This window comes from Mchenga conophoros, linkage group LG9 (genome assembly GCF_057382185.1).
Source record: "Mchenga conophoros isolate Kocher_MC1m ecotype Shallow Benthic linkage group LG9, M_conophoros_male_GT1.1, whole genome shotgun sequence".
Classification (NCBI taxonomy): domain Eukaryota; kingdom Metazoa; phylum Chordata; class Actinopteri; order Cichliformes; family Cichlidae; genus Mchenga; species Mchenga conophoros.
The window spans coordinates 34,846,332-34,871,748 of NC_140534.1; the positions used below are offsets into that span (position 1 = coordinate 34,846,332).

At 43.6% G+C, this 25,417-nt stretch overlaps 1 protein-coding gene across 1 annotated transcript; it reads left to right on the top strand.

The window, feature by feature from the left end:
- Window positions 1–1,109: 1,109 nt before the first annotated feature.
- On the top strand, window positions 1,110–13,581 carry nrn1a (neuritin 1a). Its single transcript, XM_085287813.1, has 3 exons — window positions 1,110–1,402; window positions 7,169–7,316; window positions 9,929–13,581. Exons 1-3 carry the CDS (start codon window positions 1,348–1,350, stop codon window positions 10,155–10,157), a joined length of 432 nt encoding a protein of 143 aa, XP_085143939.1. The 5' UTR covers window positions 1,110–1,347; the 3' UTR covers window positions 10,158–13,581.
- Window positions 13,582–25,417: the final 11,836 nt, after the last annotated feature.

Genomic DNA, 25,417 nt, shown 5'->3' on the forward strand with positions numbered 1-25,417 from the left:
ATTTTGTGTCTGTTGTTATTGTTTTGTGTCTTTGTGATCATTTCTCTGTTTTTGGTCGTTGTGTATTTTTTTTGGTCAGATATTACGTTTGTAAAGATGCCCCGCCCCCTCCGTAAATATGACCGGCCCACGCAACATCAGTGATCAACAGTAATGTTATGATGTTGAGTATGATGCTGTGTTATTCTCATCGTCTGCAACATCAAAGTGACGGCAGAATGAATGAATGTGTGATATCAGTGTGAACGACTTCAGCTCCTTTTGGCCTCTTTGACGCTCACACTTTGACCTGGAGTGTAAATTCTTATCTGAGGCCTTTAAATATATGTTTAATAATAATAAAATAATATAAATATAAAATAAAAGTTAATTAATAATTAATTAATAGTTAATAGAAGAATTCACATTATTTTCATAACAAATTAAATAATTCTCAGTGCAGTACCAGAAATGACCACCAGGAGGAAACTGAACAGAAACACACCTGTGAAGATTCGGCCTCAGGCGTTTGAGGGGAGGAGCTTAACTTCAAACACAAAAGGTCCAACTAAAGAAATAAAAATAAATCCAGTTTATTAATAAGAGAAGGGGGCGTGTCCAGCCAATCAGAGCGCATGTCCCATAATAACCCAAACACAGTAGGAGAACTATTTTCCTATAAAGGCCGGTGTAGGTATTTTATATTTTTATTTTTTAATATTATGATTTTTAAATGCAGCATTTTTGTGCTATAAACTGGACCTATTTCGATATTTAAATGTTTTAATGTGTTTATGTGAATTAATGCTGAAGCTTAAAGTCTGCTCAGGTTTAAACCCAGTGCGCATGACAGTGCAAGGCCTTTGGGAAGCTGTACAATTTATTTTTATTTTTATTCTGAAATATTAAAAATGGTTTATTTAGCTCTTGTTCATCTCGGTGGATAAAGAGCCCGTGAATAATTTTCGCTTTATTGGGAGGAAAAAGGCCTTTCAGACGTTTCAAAGGCATAAAAAAAATCTTGTCACAGAATCATAAAAGAAGGATAAATAATATTAATGAGGGAGGAGAGGAGGAGGAGAGGAGGAGGGGCTTTCTCTCTCTCTTTTCTTTTTTCTCTCCGGACGCGTAAAAACGAGCAGGAAGCGCCGCGCGCACAGAGGACGGAGAGCCGCGCGGAGGGAGCAGCTTCACACTAAAAGAGCAGAAGAAGAAGAGAAAAGAGGAGGAGAAGAAGCGGGGGAGCAGGCGGAGGACTCTGCTGGATGTAGCTGTTTGCGGCTGTTTTGCGGGGAATGTGCGGCTCCTCCGCAGCTGCTCTCCAACTTTGCGAGTCTCTGCTCTCATGCCGAGAGGCGGACGCAGAGGATGGGAGTTACCTGGTCCTCCAGATGCCTCGCGCTCTTCCTGGCTCTGCACATAGGTGAGCGCAGAAAGTCACGCTTTGCGGGTTTTTCTCTGTAATTGCACCAAATTCCAGGATGAAAGCTGCGCTTTTAGACGTGTTTGCAGATGATGAGGAGCTTGTTTCACGTTTGTTATCATGAAAGAATTTTTCTTCTTCTTTTGTGACCTTTAAAGTGTCTCTGTCGCCGCTTTTCAGTCACTTCTCATTTTTATTTCATCGCCTGCAGAAATAAAAGAAAAACGCGAGTTTCGGGTGAAATGTTCTGCTCCTTTGAGTTGTTCTGAGTCTGCGCAGAGCCGAGGCCGTCCGTGGGGCAGATGGAGTGTTTTTTCTGAATCGTGTCGGTGCTGCTGTCCGGACTTTTCTTGTCCCGATGAAGCCGCGCAGACATGTGAGCGGCGGTGGGCTCCACTTCACATTCGGCGCGTGCGCGTGTGCGTGCATGTGTGCGCTAACAAGGGGAATGCCCCCCTCCCTCCGCCTCCTCCCCCTCCCCTCCTCGGTGTCCCACGCTGGACGCGTTTTTATTTGATTTGAATCATTTTTAATTCAAAATGTGAGAAAAATAAAAACACGTTTTGTTTTATTTCGCTCTGATTTTTACGGCCCTTCGTGATTTTTAGTTTCGAGTGTTTGAAGCTTCACAAAAGAGAAAAAGGCCTGAAAAAAAAAATCACAGAAATGTCGGAGCGGATCCGCAGTGCGCGTGAAACCCGGAGGATGGAGACGGCACGAGCCCGCGTTTAACCCCTGCAGCTGCAAAAAATGAAATGAAATAAAAATAAATTAAATTGAATAAAATATAATATAATACAATAAAATGAGCCGATACATTTCTTGTGGGCAGCCGGGCTCGTGCACGCAGGAACAGCACGTTTGATTTCAGCTTTCACGTAAAAATAAATCAGGTGTTTCCGCGGGATCCGTCTAATAACTGGAAGGAAGGAAATTAAAAATTTCCACGAGCAGAGACGCGGAGATGATTTCTGTTTTTCTGCTGTTGCATAACGACGCTGTGGAGGATGGCTCAGTGTGTGTGTGTGTGTGTGTGTGTGTGTGTGTGTGTGTGTGTGCGTGTGTGTGTGTGTGTGTGTGTGTGTGTGTGTGTGTGCGTGTGTGTGTGTGTGTGTGTGTGTGTGTGTGCAGAGGGATGCTGAATTATTCAGGACGCAGAGTCCTCGGTGCTGATGTTAGTCAGAGCTCCGAGCAGGAGGTGAAGGAAGATGAGGAATCAAGAGAAAATCCACGCGCGCGCTTTCACGTCCTTCACGCACAGCGGTGACCATCAGAACCGAGCGAGGCCAAAATGCGTGGAATGATTCCACGCAGGTGATTTTTCCCTGCAGGGAAACATCTCCTCCTCCTTCTTCTTTCACTCACAGAGAATCTGATCTTCGTCCCGTTTTCATGTTTCCGCCGTGAATCTTTCGGCGTCTCCGAAATGCTGCAGTCTGATTGGTCCGAGGTTTGGCGCGCCGCTGCAGCACAATCCTCAAAATCAGTTGAACAATAAATTTATGACATGCACATCGAAAACACGGCTCATGTTCACGTGTTTGGCTGTTTGTGAAACTCACACGTGGGCATCAAATTCAGAGTAAAGATCAGAATCGAAACTGTGGAGATTTTGTGGATTTTTAGGGTTAAAATTTCCGCTTTTGGCGCATTTTTACGCACGAAAATGGCCTCGTGTGTAAAGGAGGTGGGTGTGTCCGCCGCGTGAAGCTACAGCACGCTGCTTTTGGCATGACACACTGCAGGCAACAGTGTGTGTGTGTGTGTGTGTGTGTGTGTGTGTGTGTGTGTGTGTGTGGACGTGGGGTGAATGAGTGCACGCGTGCTTGATGGGAGGCGTGAACGAAAAAGAGGGAAATTAATTAATGTGCACAACAGCGGGTTCAATCGAACAGGAGTAATAAAAAATAGCAGATAATTATAATAAAATAAAATAATAAATAAATAAATATCATGTGTGTGCGTGGGGGGGGGGGGTGCATTCTTTTTTTAATGGATCAGAAATAAAAGCATCTTTGGAGATGAGAAAACAGAAATTTCACGCGACAAAAACGAGTCGAAGCGACTGAAATGTGTAAGAAAGAGAAAGAAAACGGGGAAAATATAAAGAATAAAACAAACGCGCGCAGCGGGTTTTTTAAGGCGCAAACCAGAAATAAAAACGCAACTTTTGCGCAAGAAAAATGCTGCAAAAAGCCCCAAATTTACCCCCAAACTGTCGCAAAGCTCCGTTTGGATTTCTTTGATTCTTTATTAAAAATAAATTCCCGATAAAAACGTTAAAAAACTCAAATTTGAGCTTTTGTGAAGCCGAGACTGGGGAGGGCGCGTTTTTCTTTTTTATACACTTAGTTGTTGCAGCCATATCATGCAGCCTATTAGAGATGATGTAATGCTCCAACATACAGCGGGAGAGAGACAATGGAGAGTGAGGGGGAGGAGGGGAGGAGGTGCGCTTTCATTCATTTATTTATTCAGATTAAATTTCGGGAGCAACAGGAAGCAGAAACGTGAAACCCGCAGTGACAAAAATCACGTTAAGTTCAAAATGTTTCCAGAAAGTCGCTGAAGATTAAACATGAGGCAGAATTTAAAAACGCGATTTAGATTTTACTCAAATCAAAGATTCAAAAAAGAAAAAACAGGAATTCGATCTAAAAAAACCAGAATCAGGGTCATCAAAGAAATGCTGTCACGTGCTGCATCCTGACAGGAAGTGGGACAGAATGGGGTTCTTTTAACGGTGCCTCACGCGCATCCTCACGCGCTCGTGTTTCGTCCTCAAACTCTTTAAAGCCAAACACGGATCTTATTGAATCTGCGACCTCCAATAAAGAAAATTCAGCTTTAAAAAAAAGATCTTTTTGTTTCATTGTTGAAAAATAAAAAACATTTTTTCCTTCATCTGACAAACAGCTGCTCGGCTGCTTTTTCTACTGGATCACGTGGTCTGTGGTGCCTCTGCTGGTCATAAGTAATGATTTAATGCTGTTCACTCATTAAACACAGCTGTATAATATTACATTTTTATAAGAAAATGTGTCCGAGGAGGATAAATAACATTTCGTATTATTTTAAATGAAAACATTATTTTATGGAGATTTCTGTGACAATAATTTCATTTAATTTAAACAAATAAAAAGAAATGAAGAGATATTATGGGGACACATGGGAATATTAAATAAATAAACATGTTATAATATTAAAAAGATAAAAACCTTAAAATAAATCCTCCTAAAGCTGATTACAAAAAGTCAAAAATTCAAAAAGATTCTGAAATAAATCCCAGATAAAAAAAAAAGAAATCAATAAAAATTCCAGATGAACAGACGAGATGAATCACACTGGATACAAATAGTTTGCTGAATTAATCTGTTGGATTAAAAAAAGATCATCTTAATATTTTGGGGTTATTTTAAAACTAAACACAAAATGTTGTTTAATGAATGAATAAAACAAATTAATACATTTTTATTCTGAAAACATTTAAAACCTTTTAAATAAAAATGATTTTTAAATATTTCAGGTCAAACCGTCAGTACGTTACAATAACAGTAATTTAAATAAGGCTCATCATTAATGCTAATCTGTGTCAGTGTCATCAGAGTATATTTATACATCGATTAGAATAAAAGACATAATAAAATCACAGGTTGACTATCAGCTGATGTGCGGCGTTCAAACCCAGCTCGTTAAACGTAGCTCTGTGCAGATTTAATGAATCAGAAATACGAAGACGCAGAAACATGGAAACAATCACGAGTTTCATTTTTCAGAGGCAGGTGTGGTTTCTGTCCTAGCACGCCTTCACTGCGACACACGTCACTGGATTTATTGTTTCAGACTAGTGCAACGAAAACGTTTGATCTTATGATCTTATCACTCGAGCTAGCAGCCACTCTCTAATTATGAAGTAATCAGCTGGAGACAACTGAAGGCCGACAGAGACTGAAATGAGCACAAAGACAAAGTTTGATCGATGGTTGAGCAGAGATCTGAGGTCAGGCTGTAGTTAGTGTAGCTTAGCATGAAGCCTGGAGGATCAGCGAGCCTGGCTTTGACCAAACTCCAGAAATGCATCTTCCAGTTCGCACCTCCAAATCTTCTCTCTGGTTGCACAAAGTAAAATTTAGTCGAGTGAAATGTGCTCGCTGTCTGGCTTTTATTCAGATTACAGAAAGTTCACAAAAGGAGGATGTGCAGTTTGTGTTTGTGACCACAAGGAGGCGTCAGGAACACAAATGTTGTTATTTAAACAGAAACCATTTAAAGGCCAAAAACCTTTAAATGAAGATCTTTGTTAAATTGTTCTTTTATTTTGAAAAACCGCCTGTTTAACCACATGCTTATCCACCTGATTGTAAATATAAAACAAATGAAAGGATTTTAATTATGCAATAACATAAATACAGACTGCTGGTACATTTTCTCCGTGTTGGTAACAGGAAACAAGCTTTTATCTCCAGGTTTTGGTCATCTGCCTCTGAAAGCTGCATTATTGAAGCACTATTATGCTAACAGGAAGGGAACAGAGGGCTTTTAAAGGCTTTTACTCTGAAAATAATGATAGAAAACTGCTGGGAGAGAGCGCAGAGTGAACCAGGCCACTAAAAAGTTCTTTCCTGTTGTTGATCCTCCATAAAGAGGATCCTGTAGTGACCCTAGCTCATCGTGGACATGTGTGGAAACAGGTAGATCCTACGTGGGTGATCAGTCTCCCCCTCGTCCTCTAACAGCCGCGTCTCGTCCTACACGTCACGCCGTGTTAGCCCACGGTTTGATGGAGCGGAACCGGACAGCAGCACCCAAACCAATCAATCAGCCCGATCCCCTGCTTAATGAACCACACGCACGCAGTCACAGAGGTCGTGTAAAGGGGTGTGTGTGTGACTGCATGGGTGTAGGAGGCGTGTCACATTTGGCAGCTTCATAGAGGCGTTTCCCTGTCATGTATGTTAGTTTGCTCTGATGTGTTTCTAATGAGCAGAAGGAATAAAACCAACACAAATTGGAGCTGCGTGATCGTAGCACTGAACTAAGACTCCAGCTCCACATTATAACAGCTTTAAGTCTGTTAGCGCTCCCTGATACACCTGTGAGAACATTTGTAGATTCCACTTCTGTAAAATAATATTAGAAATTTTGCTCTTTTATTCTCAGATTTCACTCTCAGCTGATCTGATCACTCGTGCACTGTGCGGCCATGTTTTCATCTGTTTGTCTTCTATGATCTCCTCTTTGAAAACACGCTGCTCTTTGACAAACATGCTTAAGACCAACGAGTTCGTCTGAAAGGATGTTCGGCTCGCTCCGTTTGCTGATGACTCCGTGTTTTATACGTGATTTGATTTCTGCTCAGTCGGCTGCAGAACGAAGCTGGGAGGGAGACTGTTAACATCTGGACTCGTTCCTTTGATAAAAGAACAGTTTCTATGTGAATGTTTTTAGTTTCTGGTACACAGAGTTGACCCAGTGTATTTAAGACTACATATAGACTGAACAGAAAAGTCTTTCAGGTATTTTTGTCCACCATCATGAGCAGGCGAAGTCTCAAACTAACCGTGAACCAAATTAAATCAGTACAAATGTGGAGTTTCACTGTGAAAGCTGAAAAAAGGTTTAAACTGGGACAAAAAAGATATTTAAGATTTAGAACAAGATGCAACAGATCTAAAACCTTTGTGCTGTAAGCTCCCACAGTTTGCTTTGATGTAAACGTCTCCATTGTTTCTCACCACTCTTCGTCCTCCTCTTCCTCCCCTGCAGTCTCCGTGTTGCAGACGGTGCTGGTCAGTGCTGGTCAATGTGACTCGGTGTTCAAGGGTTTCTCAGACTGCCTCATTCAGCTGGGAGACAACATGGCCAACTATCCCCAGGACCTGGACGACAGGCAGAACCTGCACCAGATCTGCACGTACGTTTACCACAAACACACACAAACACACACAAACACAACATCGCATCAGCGGGGGCGGGGCTTATAGCATTGATGCAATTTATTTAAAAAAGTAAAAAATTCTAAGCAGTTTTACAACGGTTGAAGGTATTTGTTTTTTCCCTCTGGATCTTTGTTCCAATAAACGAGTTTGTTTAATTAAATATGTTCAAATATGTCATTTAAAGTCCAATAATGCGCAATCATATAGCAACAATAATTATAGTGCTAAGCTAGGCTACTAAAGGACATCAATCCACGTCTAACAAACCTCTCTGGTCCAAATTATTTCACCCCGTTAATCAATAAAGTGAAAAATATTAAGCTGATGTAAAAGTCAAATCAGTGTGTATAAACAGCAATGAGTCCATAAGAGGTCACAATGAGACGAGAGGTCGTTTCATAGTCTGCGATCAGACTCGCAGAGAAAACACTGCATTCACATAACACAGGAAATGCTGTTAGAGCGATCCTCGCTGCAGTTATTGATTTTATAGTTTCCGTCCTTTTCAAAACTACATGTGACAGTAATGAGTCAGAGGACAGAGATCTGCTCTCGTGTGCCGACAAACTGGAGCTTAGCTGCAGTGGTTTGGTTTTACGGGGCCGTGTGAACTGGTCTGTCTCTAATGCCGAGCCCCATCTGTGACGCCGTGAAGAGTCTGCCACTCTGATCTCACAGAAACCAGTAAGAGTGATTTAACCACTAACCCTGAGGGGGAAACGGGTGTAGTCAGTGGGGGAGTGCGCATATGTGCAGCCCAGATGACACCCACCATCTTCCCTTTAATCCATCCCACCACCCAAACCGGGTGGGCACCAGATGGCACGCTGCAGCAAGGAGCCCCCACCCCTCCCCGCACACACATGACTTTTTAATTCAGTGACAGCTCCATCACAGCGGTGTTGAGGCGTGGCAGGAGGTGCGCGTTAATACGCCTCCTCACACACACACACACACACACACACACACACACACACACACACACACACACACACACACACACACACACACACACAGGCGTTAATTGCTCAGAGATGTAGCATCGACACGGCTCAGTTCAAGAGGTCAACATCAATAATAGCAGATTGGAAGATTGGATTAGATATGCTGTGTGTGTGTGTGTGTGTGTGTGTGTGTGTGTGTGTGTGTGTGTGTGTGTGCTGAAGCACGTGTCGCCACATTAACTTGGAGGGGGATGGAAAAAAACTGATGGGACAGATGAGAGAGAAGGACAAAGAAATAAAGAAGAAAACAAGCAGAGAGGAAGAGGAGGAGAAATCAGGCCAAGTGAGCACAGGAGGGAAAAGCATGAGTATTAATATTTTATCAAACCAAGAGAGTGAAGAGGGGAAGACGAGCAGAGGGGGGGCTGTAGTAAAGGAAGGAGACAGCTGACGAGTCATTACCTGCGACGCCCTCCACACATTTTATTCTGTGAAGCTTTAATGCATGACTGTAGTCTCCAAGTGTTAGACTGTAAAAGTTCTACACTCATAACATGAAATAAAGGCCTGTAGATTCCCACAGTGGGGCCTTCAGCTGGATCACAACATGTGTGATCATAAATTCTTATCATTTGAAAACAGCTTCTAAACTTACATGATAAGGTTTCAGGATGAGATGCAAGTCTTTATAATCTTAAAAAGATTTCTTTGGACTGGATCCAGAAACAGATACATACAATAAAAAGGACTTTTTCAGCTTTTGATGCTGAACGTGTCTCAATGTTTACTGCATCATTATCAGTATTACTCAGTATCGTTGCTACAGGTGGACGAGGAGGCGCCCAGTCTAACAGCATCACGTGTAGTGGAGCTTTCCTATAGAACATCGTCTATAAACACGCATGTTTTCTATACAAACATTCATTTGCAAAGTGCCACATGAATTCAAATCGGATAAAAGTGGAACACGTGTGTTTTTACAGCAGGAGCAGAAAACCTACAAACTCAAGCAGGACTTTAACACTTTAAGTAAACATGTAGTTCCTGAATTTGAATTTAGTTTGCAGGAGGCATGACCAGCTGACTCTGTGAGGACGCGGTGTGCAGGCAGTTTCCACCCATGTCGCTGTGGCCACGCCTCTTTCAAACAGATAATTATGGATTCGTGGAGAATAAAAATATGCGGCTGCAGATTTGGGAACATTAAAAACAAAAAATAAATGGCGACCCGTTGGAAGAAACAAAGCTTTAGTTGTATGTGGAGTAAAAACATTAGAATCAGTAAAGCAGCTTCTATTGTAGGCGTGCTCCTGTGTGGAAGCCGCTAAAGGCAGCCAGTGTTTTGCCTTCAATATTGAAGTGTTTTGCTGGGTAATGATGGAGACGGCGGCGCTGTAATGGGCGCAGGCTGCAGCTCTCGAGCTCCAGCTTTGTTTTACTGGAATATAAAAACTAGATGAAGTTCACCGGCTGGATCTTCATAAGCTTTTTCCTCTCTGTGAGTTCAGTGCTGCCAGATTCTGGGATGGTTTCCACTCTTGGCTCTGCTCCTCAGTGTAGCTGATGCAGTCAGTTTAAAAACCAGCCTCCCACTGCAGTCAAAAGCTTGTGGCGTTAATGCTTGCTGTGTTTTCTCCTGCCAGTTACTGGGATAACTTCCACTCCTGTGCCACGACGGCGCTGGCGGACTGCCAGGAGGGAGCGACGGACCTCTGGGATAAACTGAAAAAGGAGTCCCGAAACCTGAATTTCCGCGGGAGTTTGTTTGAACTCTGTGGCGGCGGCAACGGAGCCCCCAGATCTGCCAACGCCAGGGGCCTCGCCTTGGTCCTAACCACACTGCCCACCATACTGACTTGGCTGGCGTTTTAACAGAAATGAGGAAAAACATGGAAGCACAAAGCGAAAAGAAATAAAAAAAGAAAAAAAAGGAAAAATCCAACTGAAAAAAGAAAATAGGACAAGAGTGATAGCTGCTCTTCCAAAATACTTCAAAGTTTGAACTCATCACAAGAAAATACTCCCCGAATGGATTTTTACTGCTAGGTCACCGTACGGCGGCCCAGGTCGCCTTCCTGGGACATCTGCAGGCCGCCGTCCTCCCGGAGCGTTCATCCAATCACACGCAGACGCGACCCAGAGGCCGATAACATGAAATATTCAACACGCCTTTGAAACGATGACAATGATGAAAATCTGATGGATTCCCGTCCGCTTACAACTGTGGAATTACACAGTATTAAAGTCAACCATGAATTATTGATGTTTAGTAGGCTCGGCCTAGACAGCGCTGTGTGACTGCAGGGCGCTGACACTGTATCAGGCTATATATTAGAGTCCCCATGTAGCCCATGGTACATATTCATATGTAACGCGAGGCCACAAAATCAATAAGACGAGCCAAGGCCTCGAGCCGATTCAGACCTGACGCCTCATTTTCACCACGGACAGATTCTCCTTTTTCTTTTTTTATTACGCCAAGTAGACTCTGTGGTATATTTGATGGACTGAATGCTTCGTGTAATATTTGTACTCGTATTGGCTGTTTGTTGTTTTCAGGCCACGGTCACACCAGCGCTAAATGCAGTCGTAATAACTGGCAGCAAAGACAGCTTACCAAAATTACACATTTTACAGGCAGAAAAACTGCAATGACACTACTGACCTTTGACCCCTACAGCATGGCTCTCAATCAACAGTATTCTTACATTCATAGTGTTGTATTTGGTTGTGGAGCTGGCCGGGTTGCTGCCATGCCACGTTTCTGGTGTGACCGTAGGCTTGTTTTTCTTGACCAAACTCTGAGGTGCAGAGATGTGGTGGAGTATCAAGCCTGCTTGCCCTTAAAGAACAGTTTATACTGTTGTTAACGTGCATGATATCAGTTCAGAGACTCTCAAAACATTTCAGGAAATGGGCACAAAAACATTAAATGTTTTATAAGACGTTGTCAGGTTCAAGTTAGTTTTTGCTTCTGTTGGAAGGACACTTGTATTATCTCGATGTTTCATTTCTGTATTATTAGAATTGTTCATTTTGTTACTGCTTTTTGGTGGTAATATAAACTCAACACTTCCTGTAAGAGTTTCAAATTAAAAGCCCTTAAGAAACAATCACAACAAAGAACAACAAAAAGTGAAAATGGCACAGTTACATTTAAGCAACAGCTGATGACAGGTGACTATATATTGTGAATAATAAGGACATACAGCTGACCTTTAACCAAGCATTGCATTATAAATATTATGGACAGCATTAATTTTAAACTCTTTTATTTACAAGTGCATAAAGCACTCAAAAAGCTTAAATTCAAAGTAATAAGCCCTCCTGGGCACCAGCACATAGTGCCAGGTAGTTACTATGCAACATACTAGATGTTTTAATTTTAGCTTTTTAAAAAAGAAATAAAAGATTAATTGCCATTATTTAAGCATTTGTTTATTTATATGGTGGAATTTATTGTGCAACCACTTAAAATCTGTCCATGGTCAGAAAACAATAGTCAAGAAGCAAGCTAATGTTAGCCAGCTAGCTGTAACTTGGCACCTCTGTTTAAAGTTTTCGTAACGTAAACGTATAAAATAATGAACACATGATAAGCTAACAAACTTTGTAATCCAGATCAACCCTACGAGTTTTGATGTGACCGCTAGAGTACTTTACTATGTTGGTTAGCTAACAAGCCAGCTTTAGCTAACATTAGCAAGCGGTAAGCTAGCTTGAAGGGACTATTTGGATTCCCACAACTAAAGAAATTTCCTAAACCGAATCTAACTCACTGTTTTGGCCCCACTAGATTAAACGGGCTTTATTCTCGCTAATGTTTGCTAACTTGTTTGTAATCATGTAAAGGTACTTTACCGCAGTTAACAGTTAGAAGAATGACATGATTTAGGATATGCCCAGTTAAACTAAGTAATTATATTATAACAGCAGAAATGTACGTCATATGTAAGAGACATGCATAGCTTATGTCTTACATTTGTTTTCCCAGGTTGTATTTGGAGACAGACTTTATTTATTTATATCAACTGTGCTTCCTGCGATGATCAGAGAGCTACCGTTTAATTAAAAACTCCAAAATTCTGTTTGAGAATATAAGCTAGCTGTAACCATATTGTGTCCACACCTCCAAATCTAGCATGACTCAGTGAAGCAGGCTATGCCCAAAGTCGATCAACGTGTAATAACTTAGCAGTATGGCAGTAGTTCAGCTAAGACATGACATTTAAAGAGATTAGAGTAGCTAGCAGGTTGGAGGCTAAAGCAGATAGTATTTGTGTTAGCAAGTAAATTGGATTGCCATGGGTTAGTGACTAAAACATATTACATCAGGTTAGCTAACAGTTTGTATTTGCAGCTAAACCAAACACTGTTTAGCTTTAGCTTCTCCTTCATGAATTACCCTTCAGGTAGAACATTTCCTCACAGAGATGATGATGAATGTCTTAAATCACTGTAGCCAAAACCTTTCTGGTTTATAGCTCGAGAAAGTTGTTACGACGTGCTCATTTCCTGAAATCCCACGAGACCAAGGACTCCGACTGATGGAAACTTGTTTTGGATGTGAAAGTAGCAACACATTGAAATTAACTTTAGTTCCTGTTGGTGGGTGACATCCGCCATCTTTCATATCAGCACAACCACGTGTTAGAAATGAATGACTTTGAGAGCTAAACGGTTACTGCGAGGAGAAGCTGAGAGCAATACGAAGACGCGACTTCATGGCCAGTGTAGCTGAAAAAAAAAAAAGAAATCACGAAAAAATGATGATTAAAAAAATCAAACCGTGGCTGAAGAGTGATATGACTGTTGCCATTAAGCACATCCCCCCTTTTCATACCAGTGATCCATACTAGATGACCTTAGCGGTGATATATTTTAGGTCTGTATGTTAGATTAAAAGCAGAGTCCCAACAGTATAGTAGCATCATGAACTACATAAATACAGTAAATGAATTTGAGGAGGGAGTTTATTTCTTTGCCGAGGCACCGACAATGTTTCCACTGCCTTCTGATGAAAAGATGTGTACTTCTGTTTGTTTGTTTGTTGGTTTGTCTCTTTGTTTGTTTATGGGGATGTTGCAAAAAGAGTTTAAAAAAAATCTTACGAAAATCATCTAAGAAGAGAAAATGTATATGAAAAAGGATTTTAAGAAAATAAAAACTCTATTATAGATAATCTATCCCAGACTTTACAGATTATAGGCCTACTGAGATATTAAAAGATGAATAAATAAATAAAAGATTGCTAAAATGATGAAGAGTATTAAATAAAATGACAACTGTTTGAAAATGATTGTGTGCTGTGGTTTTAATCTGGTTTGCTGAGTTTGAGATGATGGAGCTGGGTTTGGAGTCTTTTCATTATTAATGAAGGAGAGTCCCTGAGCTGCCACATGTCTCAGCTCTCAGTTTATATTGACTGAGACAAAGAGGTTCAGGAGGAAGAGGAAGGGGGAGGAGGAAGAAGGTTGACTGCGTATCCTGCTGAAGACATCATTTGGATAATTCATGCTGCCAAAACCCTCAAACCGACCTGGATTTGATTTTATATGGACCGTTAAGTCTTTAAAATATCTGATGAACATCACAGGATGAAATAAATCTGGTTTTCATGCGTCAGGCGGACAAATTAAAGGAATATTCTCATTAATTTCCTTTTGTTTAACTGTTAAGCAGCATTCAGCATAAGACCTTCAGATCTTCTGATGCTTTAATGACAGAACTGTAAAATATTCTTGCTGATGAATGACAACATCAGCAACCTTTTTCCATCTGGGAAATATCAATAGTTGCCCGGTGGAGGGACTGAATTTATTTGCTGATTGGAAGCAGTTGCAGTGACCAACTGGTCATCCAAAAGTTGAGCAATAAACGTAACCAATAGGCGACCACGTTCGATTGAAAGGCGATTGCACAGGCCGTCTGGTGGGAGGCAACCTGTCTCCAAACATTCAGTGAACTCTGACTGCTGGCAGTGACTTTTAGATAAACAATTGCCGACTAATTTCCAAACAGATTGCCAACATGTTGCAATCAGTCTGAGTCTGAGCTGATGAGCTCCTGACGTGTTTCACGTGGTTGTATTCTGGTTATATTTCTGTATAAAAGCCAGGATTGTTGCCACATGTGTAAGTTAGAAATTAAATTGTCGCAGACATGATCCACATCTTTGAAGAAACCATTTCAAAGGCAACAGAATCGCAGGTTCATTACATGCAGGTGCAATAATGTAGGTCATGTCTCCCACCACTCTTTCCCCTCGTGTGTCTGCAGGATTTGGACCCTTTCAGCAGCAGTTTTGGGCCAATTCTGCCTAATTTTACCAGCTGCTACGTGATGCATTTAAACAAAACTGTGGTTTGTTGTTCAAATGAAAGGAGACACGAGCTCCATTAAAATGTAAAAATAGAAATATTAACGTTTTTGAATGTACGTATGAATATGGGATATTATACATGAAAATGTTCTTGTTTATGAGTGCGCAAAAAGTCAAATTCAACAATGGAATTAACTTTCTTCAGATGTCTGTTACTTTACTCCAGCATAGTAAAGAAATATTAAAAACTACAATAATAATAAGCTTCAAAATTTAGATTTTTATCTTGGAGGCAAAATTACACAAAAAAGTTTTTCTTAGATTTGAACCAAGTATAGACTCTGACATTTGCAAATGGTGGAAAAAGGTAAAAATAAAAATAATTAGGTTTAAATGAACAGATGGAGAAATCTGAAAGATGAATCCAGTTTATAGGAACCAAAAGCTGCAGTTCCTCTAATGTGCAGCAGAAGCTCCCGATCGATCACCCAGCCCAGCACACGACACCAAACCAGACTCAGTATCAGAATAAGCTGTTTGACAAGTTCTTCATGGCAGCAACCCACAAATGCATCACTCATTACTAAACTGACCACAGCAGAGGCGGTAGGTCATTGGCTGGAAACGAGGGTCGCGGGAGCCCGCCACAGCTGCCATAGAGCGAGTGGTGGGAGCACACCTGGGCAGGTCTTTTGCACGGCGACAGCGCTAACCGCTGCACCACCGCACCGCCCACAGTCTGGAAACCAGTTTCAGGTTTTCCAGCCACTTCACTGACCCAGCGTGCGCTCACGAACACTAAAAACCAGAAATCCCAACATCACAAACTGAGATCAGGATGAAACCAAATATGTGGAGTACCAGAGGCTGTTGGGACAAAACGGCCGATACCACACTGATGTCAGGGTTTAATTTCAATGACGTGTCGGGACTGCAGTCATGAACAGTGTTGGTCAAGTTACTTGAAAAAAGTAATCAGTTACTAATTACTGATTACTTCCCCAAAAAAGTAATCCCATTACTTTACCGATTACTTATTTTCAAAAGTAATTAATTACTTAGTTACTTAGTTACTTTTAAAAACACGATTTACACCCTGAAGAGGTGATAAAGTGATAGATCTCTCAGCCCAATTCTACTTTCTCTGCATAATCATCATACAAAATGTAATCAAATGGAAAAGTGTCTTTTTAAAACTTGTTTTATTAGTTTTAATCCTTTAACTTTATGCATCAAGCAAAAATTTAATTATCTGCAACATTCTCTGACTGGAAGAAATTAGTTTAACATTTAAACCTATTTTCTGCACATTCCAGCACATAAAATAAAATATTTTTTGTGTTTACACTCAGTCTTTCAAATAGATGCAAGTAAAACACAGCAGAAAATAAATAAAATCAAAGACTCAGCGGTCCTGTTGCTCTATTTTCACCTGTAAAGCAGGAGTGGGGCAGGCGGAGGTTTACCCTGGTGCAGGTGTGCCGCGGTCAGTGGAAGAATCCGCGAGTTTCTCTGTGAGTTTCCCATTACGTCGTAGCTACTCGGAGCTTGTTGGAAGTTTAGAGGTTTTTTCGCTGTAAAAAGAAGTTTTCTTCCCACGCACAGCGGACACTAATGTTTTTGTCACTTTTTATGGAATCAAACTCAAAGTAAGGTCAGTACTTCCATGCTTTAAACGCTGCACGCTCACACTCTCTCTGCACTCGATATATGATCCATTGTTGATCTGCACACAGCTGTTGTCACGAACGGCGCACTCGCTTACGTCACTGTCATGAGACATTCTCGCAAAAAAATCACGGTTTTAGTAACGCAGTAAAGCAGCGTTCCTACGGGAAAGTAACGGTAATCTAATTACCGTTTTGCAATAGTAATCCCTTACTTTACTCGTTACTTGAAAAAAGTAATCGGATTACAGTAACGCGTTACTTGTAATTCTTTCTAATTCTTTAAGGTTTAATGAAGCTGCAGTACGCGTGCTGCGGGCTGCTGCGGGGATGCGCATGCGCGCCGTGTTTCTGCATTAATATGGATGTGATTGGGAGGGAAGCGAGGACCGGGCAGATCCTCACAGAACATGGAGCAAAGGTCCTCCACTTCCACTCAGCGATATTTTAACTCCTCCTCACGGAGAAGCTCCAAACACCTGCAGACCTGCTCAGGAAAAAGAGGAGATGTTTCATCAGGATTTTGTGTTAAATCCAATATCTTCCTTCTTCTATAAGAAAACAATAAAAGGAGTCCAATATGAAAAAAACAGGATCAGTTTTAAAGGCTCCAAATATTCAAGTCCTCTCACGTTAATTTAAATATCTAAAAAAGACAAATGTGTTCATCTCCAGATGTTACAACACAAAGAGAAGCTCACCTGTGTCTAACATTAAAAAACCTGAAACCAGACAATCAGCGAAACGAGACAAGAAAAAAACCCTGGAAATAAAACCCTGAGCTGCAGTAATTGCCTGAAGAAACAAGAGCAGGCGCGATTTGAGGCGAGCTGCTCATTAAACATGTATGGAGGGAAGCCTGCAGGATGGAGGGAGTCCCGCGGGATCCGCAGGCTTCTAATAGTCTGACGCCGTTTCTTTCAGCCTGCATCTTTTCTGAAAGAACACCGTGAACAGGAGCTCACACCGACTCAGCCTCGTTTGTGTTTGCAGCACAAGCATGATATAATATGATAGAAGACAGGCTGGACTCACACGTCAGGTAGTCTGCTTCAGAGTCGGTGGGGGGCACAAAAAGAAACAAAATAAAGATCAAATAATAAAATATGTGCAAAAAAACCCATAAAGTCACAAAAACGAGAAACAAAATGGCCTTAAAATAACGAAAAGGTCAAATTTCCCCAAAGAATGAAAAATGATATAAAACAAAATCAAAATGAGACGCACAAAGATCCAGAACATGACACAAAAGCAGAGACACACAATCACCCAAAACAGAGCAAGTGCAAAGAAAAGAGAAAGAAACAAAAAATGAACACAAAAGGTTTCTGCACATTTCTAAAACTGACACAAAATGAAAAAACTAAAAATGACAATAAATTTAACACAGAGAGAAACAAAACCACCAAAATTACTAAACAAATATGAATATAAACACACAAAAACCTAAAAAAAGACACAAAATATAAAGACAAATAAAAATCACACAAATTCACCAAAATTGACCAAAAACCTCCAAAAGACACGAAATAACAAAAAAGTGAACAAAATGACAAAGAAGACAAAATCAGAGAAAAGAAACACACAGACACACACAGACACACACACAGAGACACAGACACACACACAGAGACACAGACACACAGAGACACAGACACACACACAGAGACACAGAGACACAGACACACACACAGAGACACACAGAGACACACAGAGACACAGACACACACAGAGACACAGACACACACAGACACACACAGACACACACAGACACAGAGACACACACACAGACACACACACAGACACACACACAGAGACACACACAGAGACACACAGAGACACAGACACACACAGACACACACAGACACAGACACACACAGACACACACACAGACACACACACACAGAGACACACACAGAGACACACAGAGACACACACAGACACACACAGACACACAGAGACACAGACACACAGAGACACACACACACACACAGACACAGACACACACAGACACACACAGACACACACAGACACAGAGACACACACACAGACACACACACAGAGACACACACAGAGACACACAGAGACACACAGAGACACACACACACACAGAGACACAGACACACAGAGACACAGACACACACACACAGACACACACACAGAGACACACACAGAGACACACAGAGACACAGACACACACAGAGACACAGACACACAGAGACACAGACACACACAGAGACACAGACACACAGAGACACAGACACACACACAGAGACACAGAGACACACACACAGAGACACAGACACACACACACACAGACACACACACACAGACACACACACACAGACCCACACACCGCTGAACTGTGTGACAGGCTCCAGAGAGGCCACGCCCACAGCGGTCTCATTCACACGTGTGCCGAGGCTGCGGTCACACAGATCCTCCTCTCACAGACGATGGCTTCAGCTTCAGGATGAGGACAAGGCTCTGAAAACAACTGTTAGCACAGAGGGGGCGGGTCAGACACCCCTAACCTAACCCCTAACCTCCGCTGGAAACAGGAACCCGCCCCCTCCTGATTTCCCTCCTGAGGTCACGCCTGAGGCAGGGAGCTCCTGAAAGGTGAGAGCAGGGATCACGTTCATTCAGAGGTGCTGATTTTAGACTAATTCTACATTTATACACAGAAAGCGATGATGCTGTTCACCCACAGCCACAAACATGCAGTTTGCAAACGCCTCTGGACCGCGTTAACGACATCATGTGACCAATAACACGGCTGCTGTGAGGTCACTGCACCAGCAGAGAGGTGTGGTGGATTCAAACACACCTGCAGGTAGAACAGGACTGCAGTGCAGCATCACTCAGACCTAGAATAACATGTTTATTACCAGGGGCACGATGTGAGCGGCCTGACGGCGGCGATGGAATCAGGATGGCGGTCTGTGGAGAATCACTCTGAGACTTTGTAAAAACAGACATTTAATCTGTGAAATTCAAAGCAGGCCGGCAGCTCGGCCTCTGTGAAGCCGGAGGACCAAAATAACCTCCTCGCTCTTCTTTGGGATTTCAGCTGGTGGTGTAAATGGGGCGGATATCGGCCCGGTCCCCCCGGAGCAGCACGCCGACTCCAGAAGACTATTATGTGGGAATCAGCAGGGACCTGAATCGAGGTTGTGAGCCGTGGCTGTTGGGCAGAAAAGGCCAACCGACGTAAACGCGTCCGGCCGCTCGTCACAGCAGACCAGGCTAAAACTGAGTTTGCTGCTGTTTAAATGGGTCGCCGGCTTTTACTTTGGCCACACTTCGTCCCGAGGACGAGCTGCAGAAGTGGATTAGTGGGTTGGTGGAGAGTTTCTGACAGCAGAGTCATACGAACTGTTCACGGCGACTTTTAGGAACAAAACAAGTCCTCGGGTCAGCTTGACGAAGCCTTTAAGTTTGTTCCAAAGAGATCAAAACCAAGGAGGCTGCTGATGGACGAACCCTGGATCAACACCGGGGGCATGTTCAGGCTTCAACGAGCTGTACAGTCATACTGATTGTTCGATTAACTCATGGAGCTGTAGTGAAGGAGCACTGCTGCAACCAACACATTTCAAAGGTGCAGATTTTAAAGTGAGGGTGAACGGTCTCAGTTTGTGGTCTGTCGCACTTTCCACACCTTAGAGGAGGGCCGGTGTCCTGCAGGTTTTAGACGTGTCCTTGATCCAACACAGCTGATTCGAATGCTAAATGACCTCCTCAGCATGCTTGCAGCTCTCCAGAGGCCTGGTAACGAACTAATCATGTGATTCAGGTGAGTTGACCCAGGGTGAGATGTAAAACCTGCAGGACACCCGCCCTCGAGGCCTGAAGTTGCCCCGCCCCCTGCTTTAGAGCATCATGAAAGCTTTGTCCGACTCCGTAAACTCTGTGTTATCGGTTTCTTGGTTTGGAGGGAAAGTTTCAGCTCTACAAGCTCAGGTAACTCTACAGCTTTGTGCCATCCTCTCTTCTCCTCGAGAAAACCTTAGAACTATAGAAAGTCTTCCTCCTCGCACCTCAGCGATTTTCACCTCAGGAGCTCTTTAAAGATCAAGCTGCTTTGGGATTACATGTGATCTTTGCTCATCATGTAACTGTAGCTGTAAAAGGTCCTGCGGGTTCCTACCTGTGGCTGTTTAGAGTGCAGTGGAGCACCTGAGAAAGTAAAGAAACCATTCATCCACAGAGAATTCGTACAGAACTTCAGAATTTTGAGATTTTGCCTCTAATCTCATGGCTAGAAGTTGCTTTTAATGCTGGGAGGCTTTGTGAATGCCGGCCCAGGAAGCTGCTGGTCCCAGCCCGAGAACAAACAGAATACGAGTCTCTGCCCCAAACGTCAGACTCTTCCTTTAAACTCCAGATTACTGAAACCTGCACGGAGCAGACAGCCGACACATGACAGCCGCCTCCTCCGACGTGACGTGTCAGACTCTGACAGGAAGAAGAACGTGTGGAATAAAACCAGACGACGTTTCCGCTTCTGCTGCTTCCATGTCAAGTCCGTCATCCGTCTGACAGTCCCGCGGGACGATAAATCTGCAGACGACTCCTTAAATCGTGATGATTGGGATCCGTTTAGGCGTCAGACCGCAGAGGAAACAGAAGCTCCGTCTGATTACACTGATCTGCTCCCTGGTCCAGCAGGAACCAGCGCTCGCCCCTGCCAGCACCCTGTAGAACTGGGTCATTGCTAAATATATTAGCGCTCCAGCCGCCTGCAGCTCGGGGCGCCACTTTGAATGCAGAGCATAAACACACGGCCCGGGCCGGCTCTACGGGACCGCTGCAGCATCTCGGTTCCTCTCCAGCATCCCCACGTGAGCCGCACGACCCGTCACGTGACGTCTATTGATAGAACTGCAGAGAGCAAAAAATAATCTGGGCCGCAAACAAAGCAGACGTCCAAAAATCAGGCAGCCAGCTGGCAGGAAGGAGAAGCTTCACTGCGTCCCCTCGAAAAGAAACCAACCAAGACGCTCAGGCTTCCCCGGTTTACTTCGTGCTGCGGGATTTCTGCCTTAGAAGAACTACGACTGCACCCTCTGCAGCTGCCAGCACTTCAACTCAAACATTCCAGCCATAGATTTAGGAATAAAATGATTTCCAGATTCAAACCCAGCAGAAGCAGCCACGCGAGCAGCACCTCCTTTTAGCCGACTCGCCAGGTTGTGCTGACAGATGGGTTCAGATTATGTAGTGTATGGACTGTGTGTAGGTTTCTGCTTTGTGCAACTTGGGCAACATCAGACAAACACAAAATTTATGGATGCACAAAAAGTTTGAGCGGTGAAGACAGATGGTGTTAAAGTGGCTGAGGAAACTGGAGGAACAGGAGTGCTGGCAGGTAAGGAGGTGCTCGTCCTCGGACAAAAAGTGACGAATAACAGCAGGTACGGGTTTGCACTCCTCTACACTGACTGTGCAGTTGTGCCTGCAGCTCATGTGCATGTTGCTGAGAGTCTGCAATGAGGATGCACTGAGCTGGCAGCCAACACCTAACCAACCAAGCCTAACTAAGCAGTTTGTGGAGTCTGAAACTCTGAGCTGGTTGGGGAACACCAAACCTTCGGGCAGGTCGGGATGCACCAATGAAGGCATGGCGTGACGTCATTAGAACAGGCTCTGGGTCTGATGTTTGACACACACCCAGTTTTTTCATTCTGACCTGAAACTGGACAGAAATGAGGGCACAGAGTTAAAGTCGTTCTACATGCATCAAAAGCGATTTCTATCCAGAGACTCTTTGCTTTTCTCTAAATCACAGCGTCTTCCTACCTGAGCACTTTACACAACATCACATTCACTCTTTTGTTCAATCGAACAGTTGGACTCCTGTGAGCCCACCAGGAGCAACTTTGCCATACAGACTGGAGCAGATGGGGATGAACCACCAACGTCCCAGTCAGTAGATGATCTGCTCTACAGCCGCAACCAAAAAACCAAACAACCTCTAACCAGGTAGTTTTAATGTCATTTTGTAACTTTTGTGATCTTTTTAGACGTTCTGTCATTTTTATGATCTGTTGAAAACTTTATTGGTGGTCTTGAACCTTTTATGTGTTATTTTCTGATTGTTTACATGGTTGTTTGTGTGACTCTCAGTTTTAACTCTCTTTTCTAAATTCAGCCCAAACCCGTGAGGCAGACGCAGTTACATACATTACTCATCATTGCTCAGCTGCATCCACGTGATCCTTCTCCTGCGGACTGAATCTGCTCCACATTAACGGTCGGGGGACTTCGTTTGAATCTAACTTCCTACACTGTTGAAGCCCTGTTGGACCTCAGACTCATAAAAACTTTGGCTGTGACGCGACGACCAGCTGAGTTCAGTCAAAGAAAACAGGAAGACGCAGCGAGTCGCCCCGGAGAGAAGGAAACCGCCATTAATCAGCTGACAGAGACGGTGAGAGATGAAGCCGGACACCGTAGGTCATATAGGACCACACACACACACACACACGCACACACACACACACACACACACACACACACACACGCACACACACACACACACGCACGCACACACACACACACACACACACACACACACACACACACTGTGCTAATGAGTTATCACATTCTGCCCTCAGACAATAAATGAAGCAATCAATCACAGGGGGAACATCTGTGGAGCTCCTCTTAATTGCACAACAGCCTCATCAGCACTTTAACATAGCGAAGAGGAGGAGGAGGAAGAGGAGGAGGAGGCAACATTTGTACTCCATGACTAAAAGACAAGACAGAGGAAACGAATGGCTGCTCGATTTTCACACATTTTCACAGAGGAGGAGGGGTGGTGTTAGAGATGGAGGCAACATCTGTGGAACATTTTAATCGCACAGCAGCTTCATCAGCACTCGAGGAAGAGGAGGAGGAATAATATTAGAGAATATGTATTGCACCTCTGTAAGGCTGCAAACACAAGTCGTTAGGGCTCCAACACATGATGAAGAGGACGAGGAAACATCTGTACAACACTGTCCTAATCCTCCAGCAGGCCTGGCAGGCCTGAGGAGGAGGAGGAGGTGTGATAGAGACATCAGGTCACAGAGTCGGGGACGAGGAGGGGGCAGAGTGATGAACAATGTGAGGTGATGGTGGGAGCAGAGACTTCGTGGTGCTCAGTCTATGTGAGCCTCCACGTTCTCCCTGAAATGAGTAAAAATCCACCCGTGACCTCCGACTGGAGCCACAATTAGCGCCTCCGAGTGTGAGGCTGTGAAAGTGAGGAGGATACTTTCCTGCTCTGTTATGGGAAAGAAAGCGATGGCGAGCATGATGATCTGCGTTCCCACACTCACCTGGGAACACCTCGGGGTCCTCCCAGTAGAGCTGGAGACGGTTGGCGGGGAGCTGGAGGTCTGAGACCAGATGCATGGATGTGAACCGTGGCACTGCTGTCCCAAGTTTTCTCCAGAACAGAGGGATCACGAGTGAGACGCGGCAGCGTCAGTTTGTGTGATCGTGGAGTCTGGAACTGTGCCGGAGCCCTGCTGGACGACAGAGGAACTGCAGCTTTTAGCGCTTCCACACTTCATGTTTCGCACAAACTGTTGTGGACACTGAATAAGTCAGACAAGATTGTTTTCATGAATCTGTCCTAACTGAAGTCCTGATGAGTCTGCAGGCTTCAGCTCCTCATCTTCCTCGCCCCAGCTCTCACGTCTGATTTGCACATGTGTTCCACACGGCTCTGAGTCATACATGATATTTCCCTGTTCACACACTTAACCCGGTTGGAAGGTGCTCACGGTACACGCGGTCCACCTCCTCATCGCGTGTTATTGGGTTACAGCGGCGCTAACCGAGTTAGGGGCGGTCTGTACGGCGCTCGTCCCTGCAGCTGCGCCAAACTGAGTTTAGGAGTATCTAAGAGTGCAGTGATATCTCAGGAAGCGTCTGCCTTTATGCACACATCAGTGAGGCCATAAACGAGTTAGGATCTCTGTCTTATGCTGCAGTTTTGTTTCCAATCGAGTTAGGGAGCGTCCACTCCCGTACAGCACATTAACGAGGAGATAAATGGCTTAGGAGGTGGTGACAACGGAGCAAAGAAAGGGAAAAAGGTCCCCTTGAATGCTTCTACGTGCAGGAATTTTATAAGTATAAAGATTATTTTGGCTGAGTCTGCTGGAGGGTTGGATCTGCTGTGGTCCTGGAGCCTACGTGTGAATAAAGTTGCTAGTTAACAGTAAAATTATGGAAACCGTCGTGAACTGTTTACACCTGTGAACTGAAGAGGCAACAGCAAGACAACCTAACAACGGGTTAGCTAGTGGAGGCTAAAGACCAGGAGGAGCCCCACAAAATCACCTCCCCGAGTGCAAGTTTCTGCCCAGACTGTCAGACTGAGACTCAGGTGAGCTCACCTGTTTAAATGAAGGCTTAATGTTAGCATTATTAGGGGCGTGGCCTCTAATAATGCTAACGTGTGGCCTCTCTGAGTAACACAGCTGCTAGCTGTCTGCTAGCTTGACCTCAGCTAACTGTAGCCTTGGGTGACCGACCGTCCTCTTTTCCCCGGACATGTCCACTTTTCACGTTCTGTCCGGGGCGTCCTGGGGGATTTACGAGATGGACGTCATCCCCGAGCTGCGGCTTTGTGAGTTGTTGTTCTGCGCTCACAGACAGCGCGCAGCAGCCTGGTGATCTCTTAAAGATGCCGAAGCACAACTGCAGCTTTCAGACGAACTGAGGAATTTCCCTCGTACCGTCCCGGCACTGGTAACTGTTCTTATACAGATGAGGGCTTATTTCTGTACCATTATTTAATTCCAGAGGTTTTGTAAAAGCCTATATGACATTTTTGTTTCAACATTCATTAACCGCACAGAGAAGGCATCGTTTAAATATGTTAAAACTTTCTTTAAGTAAACACTATTATTAAAGTTCTTCATGACTGGGCCAAGTGTCCTCTTTTTTGGAAATCCAAATACGGTCACCCTACTGTAGCCTGAACTGGAGCTCTCCTGTTGGTGGAGCATTTCAGTTACATCATCTGACCAATAATATGACAGGACGAAGAGAACATCATCTACAAATGGCTGGTGGTTCGATCCTCGGCTCCTCCAATCTGCATGTCTGAGTATGTTTGGCTACACAGTGTGAAC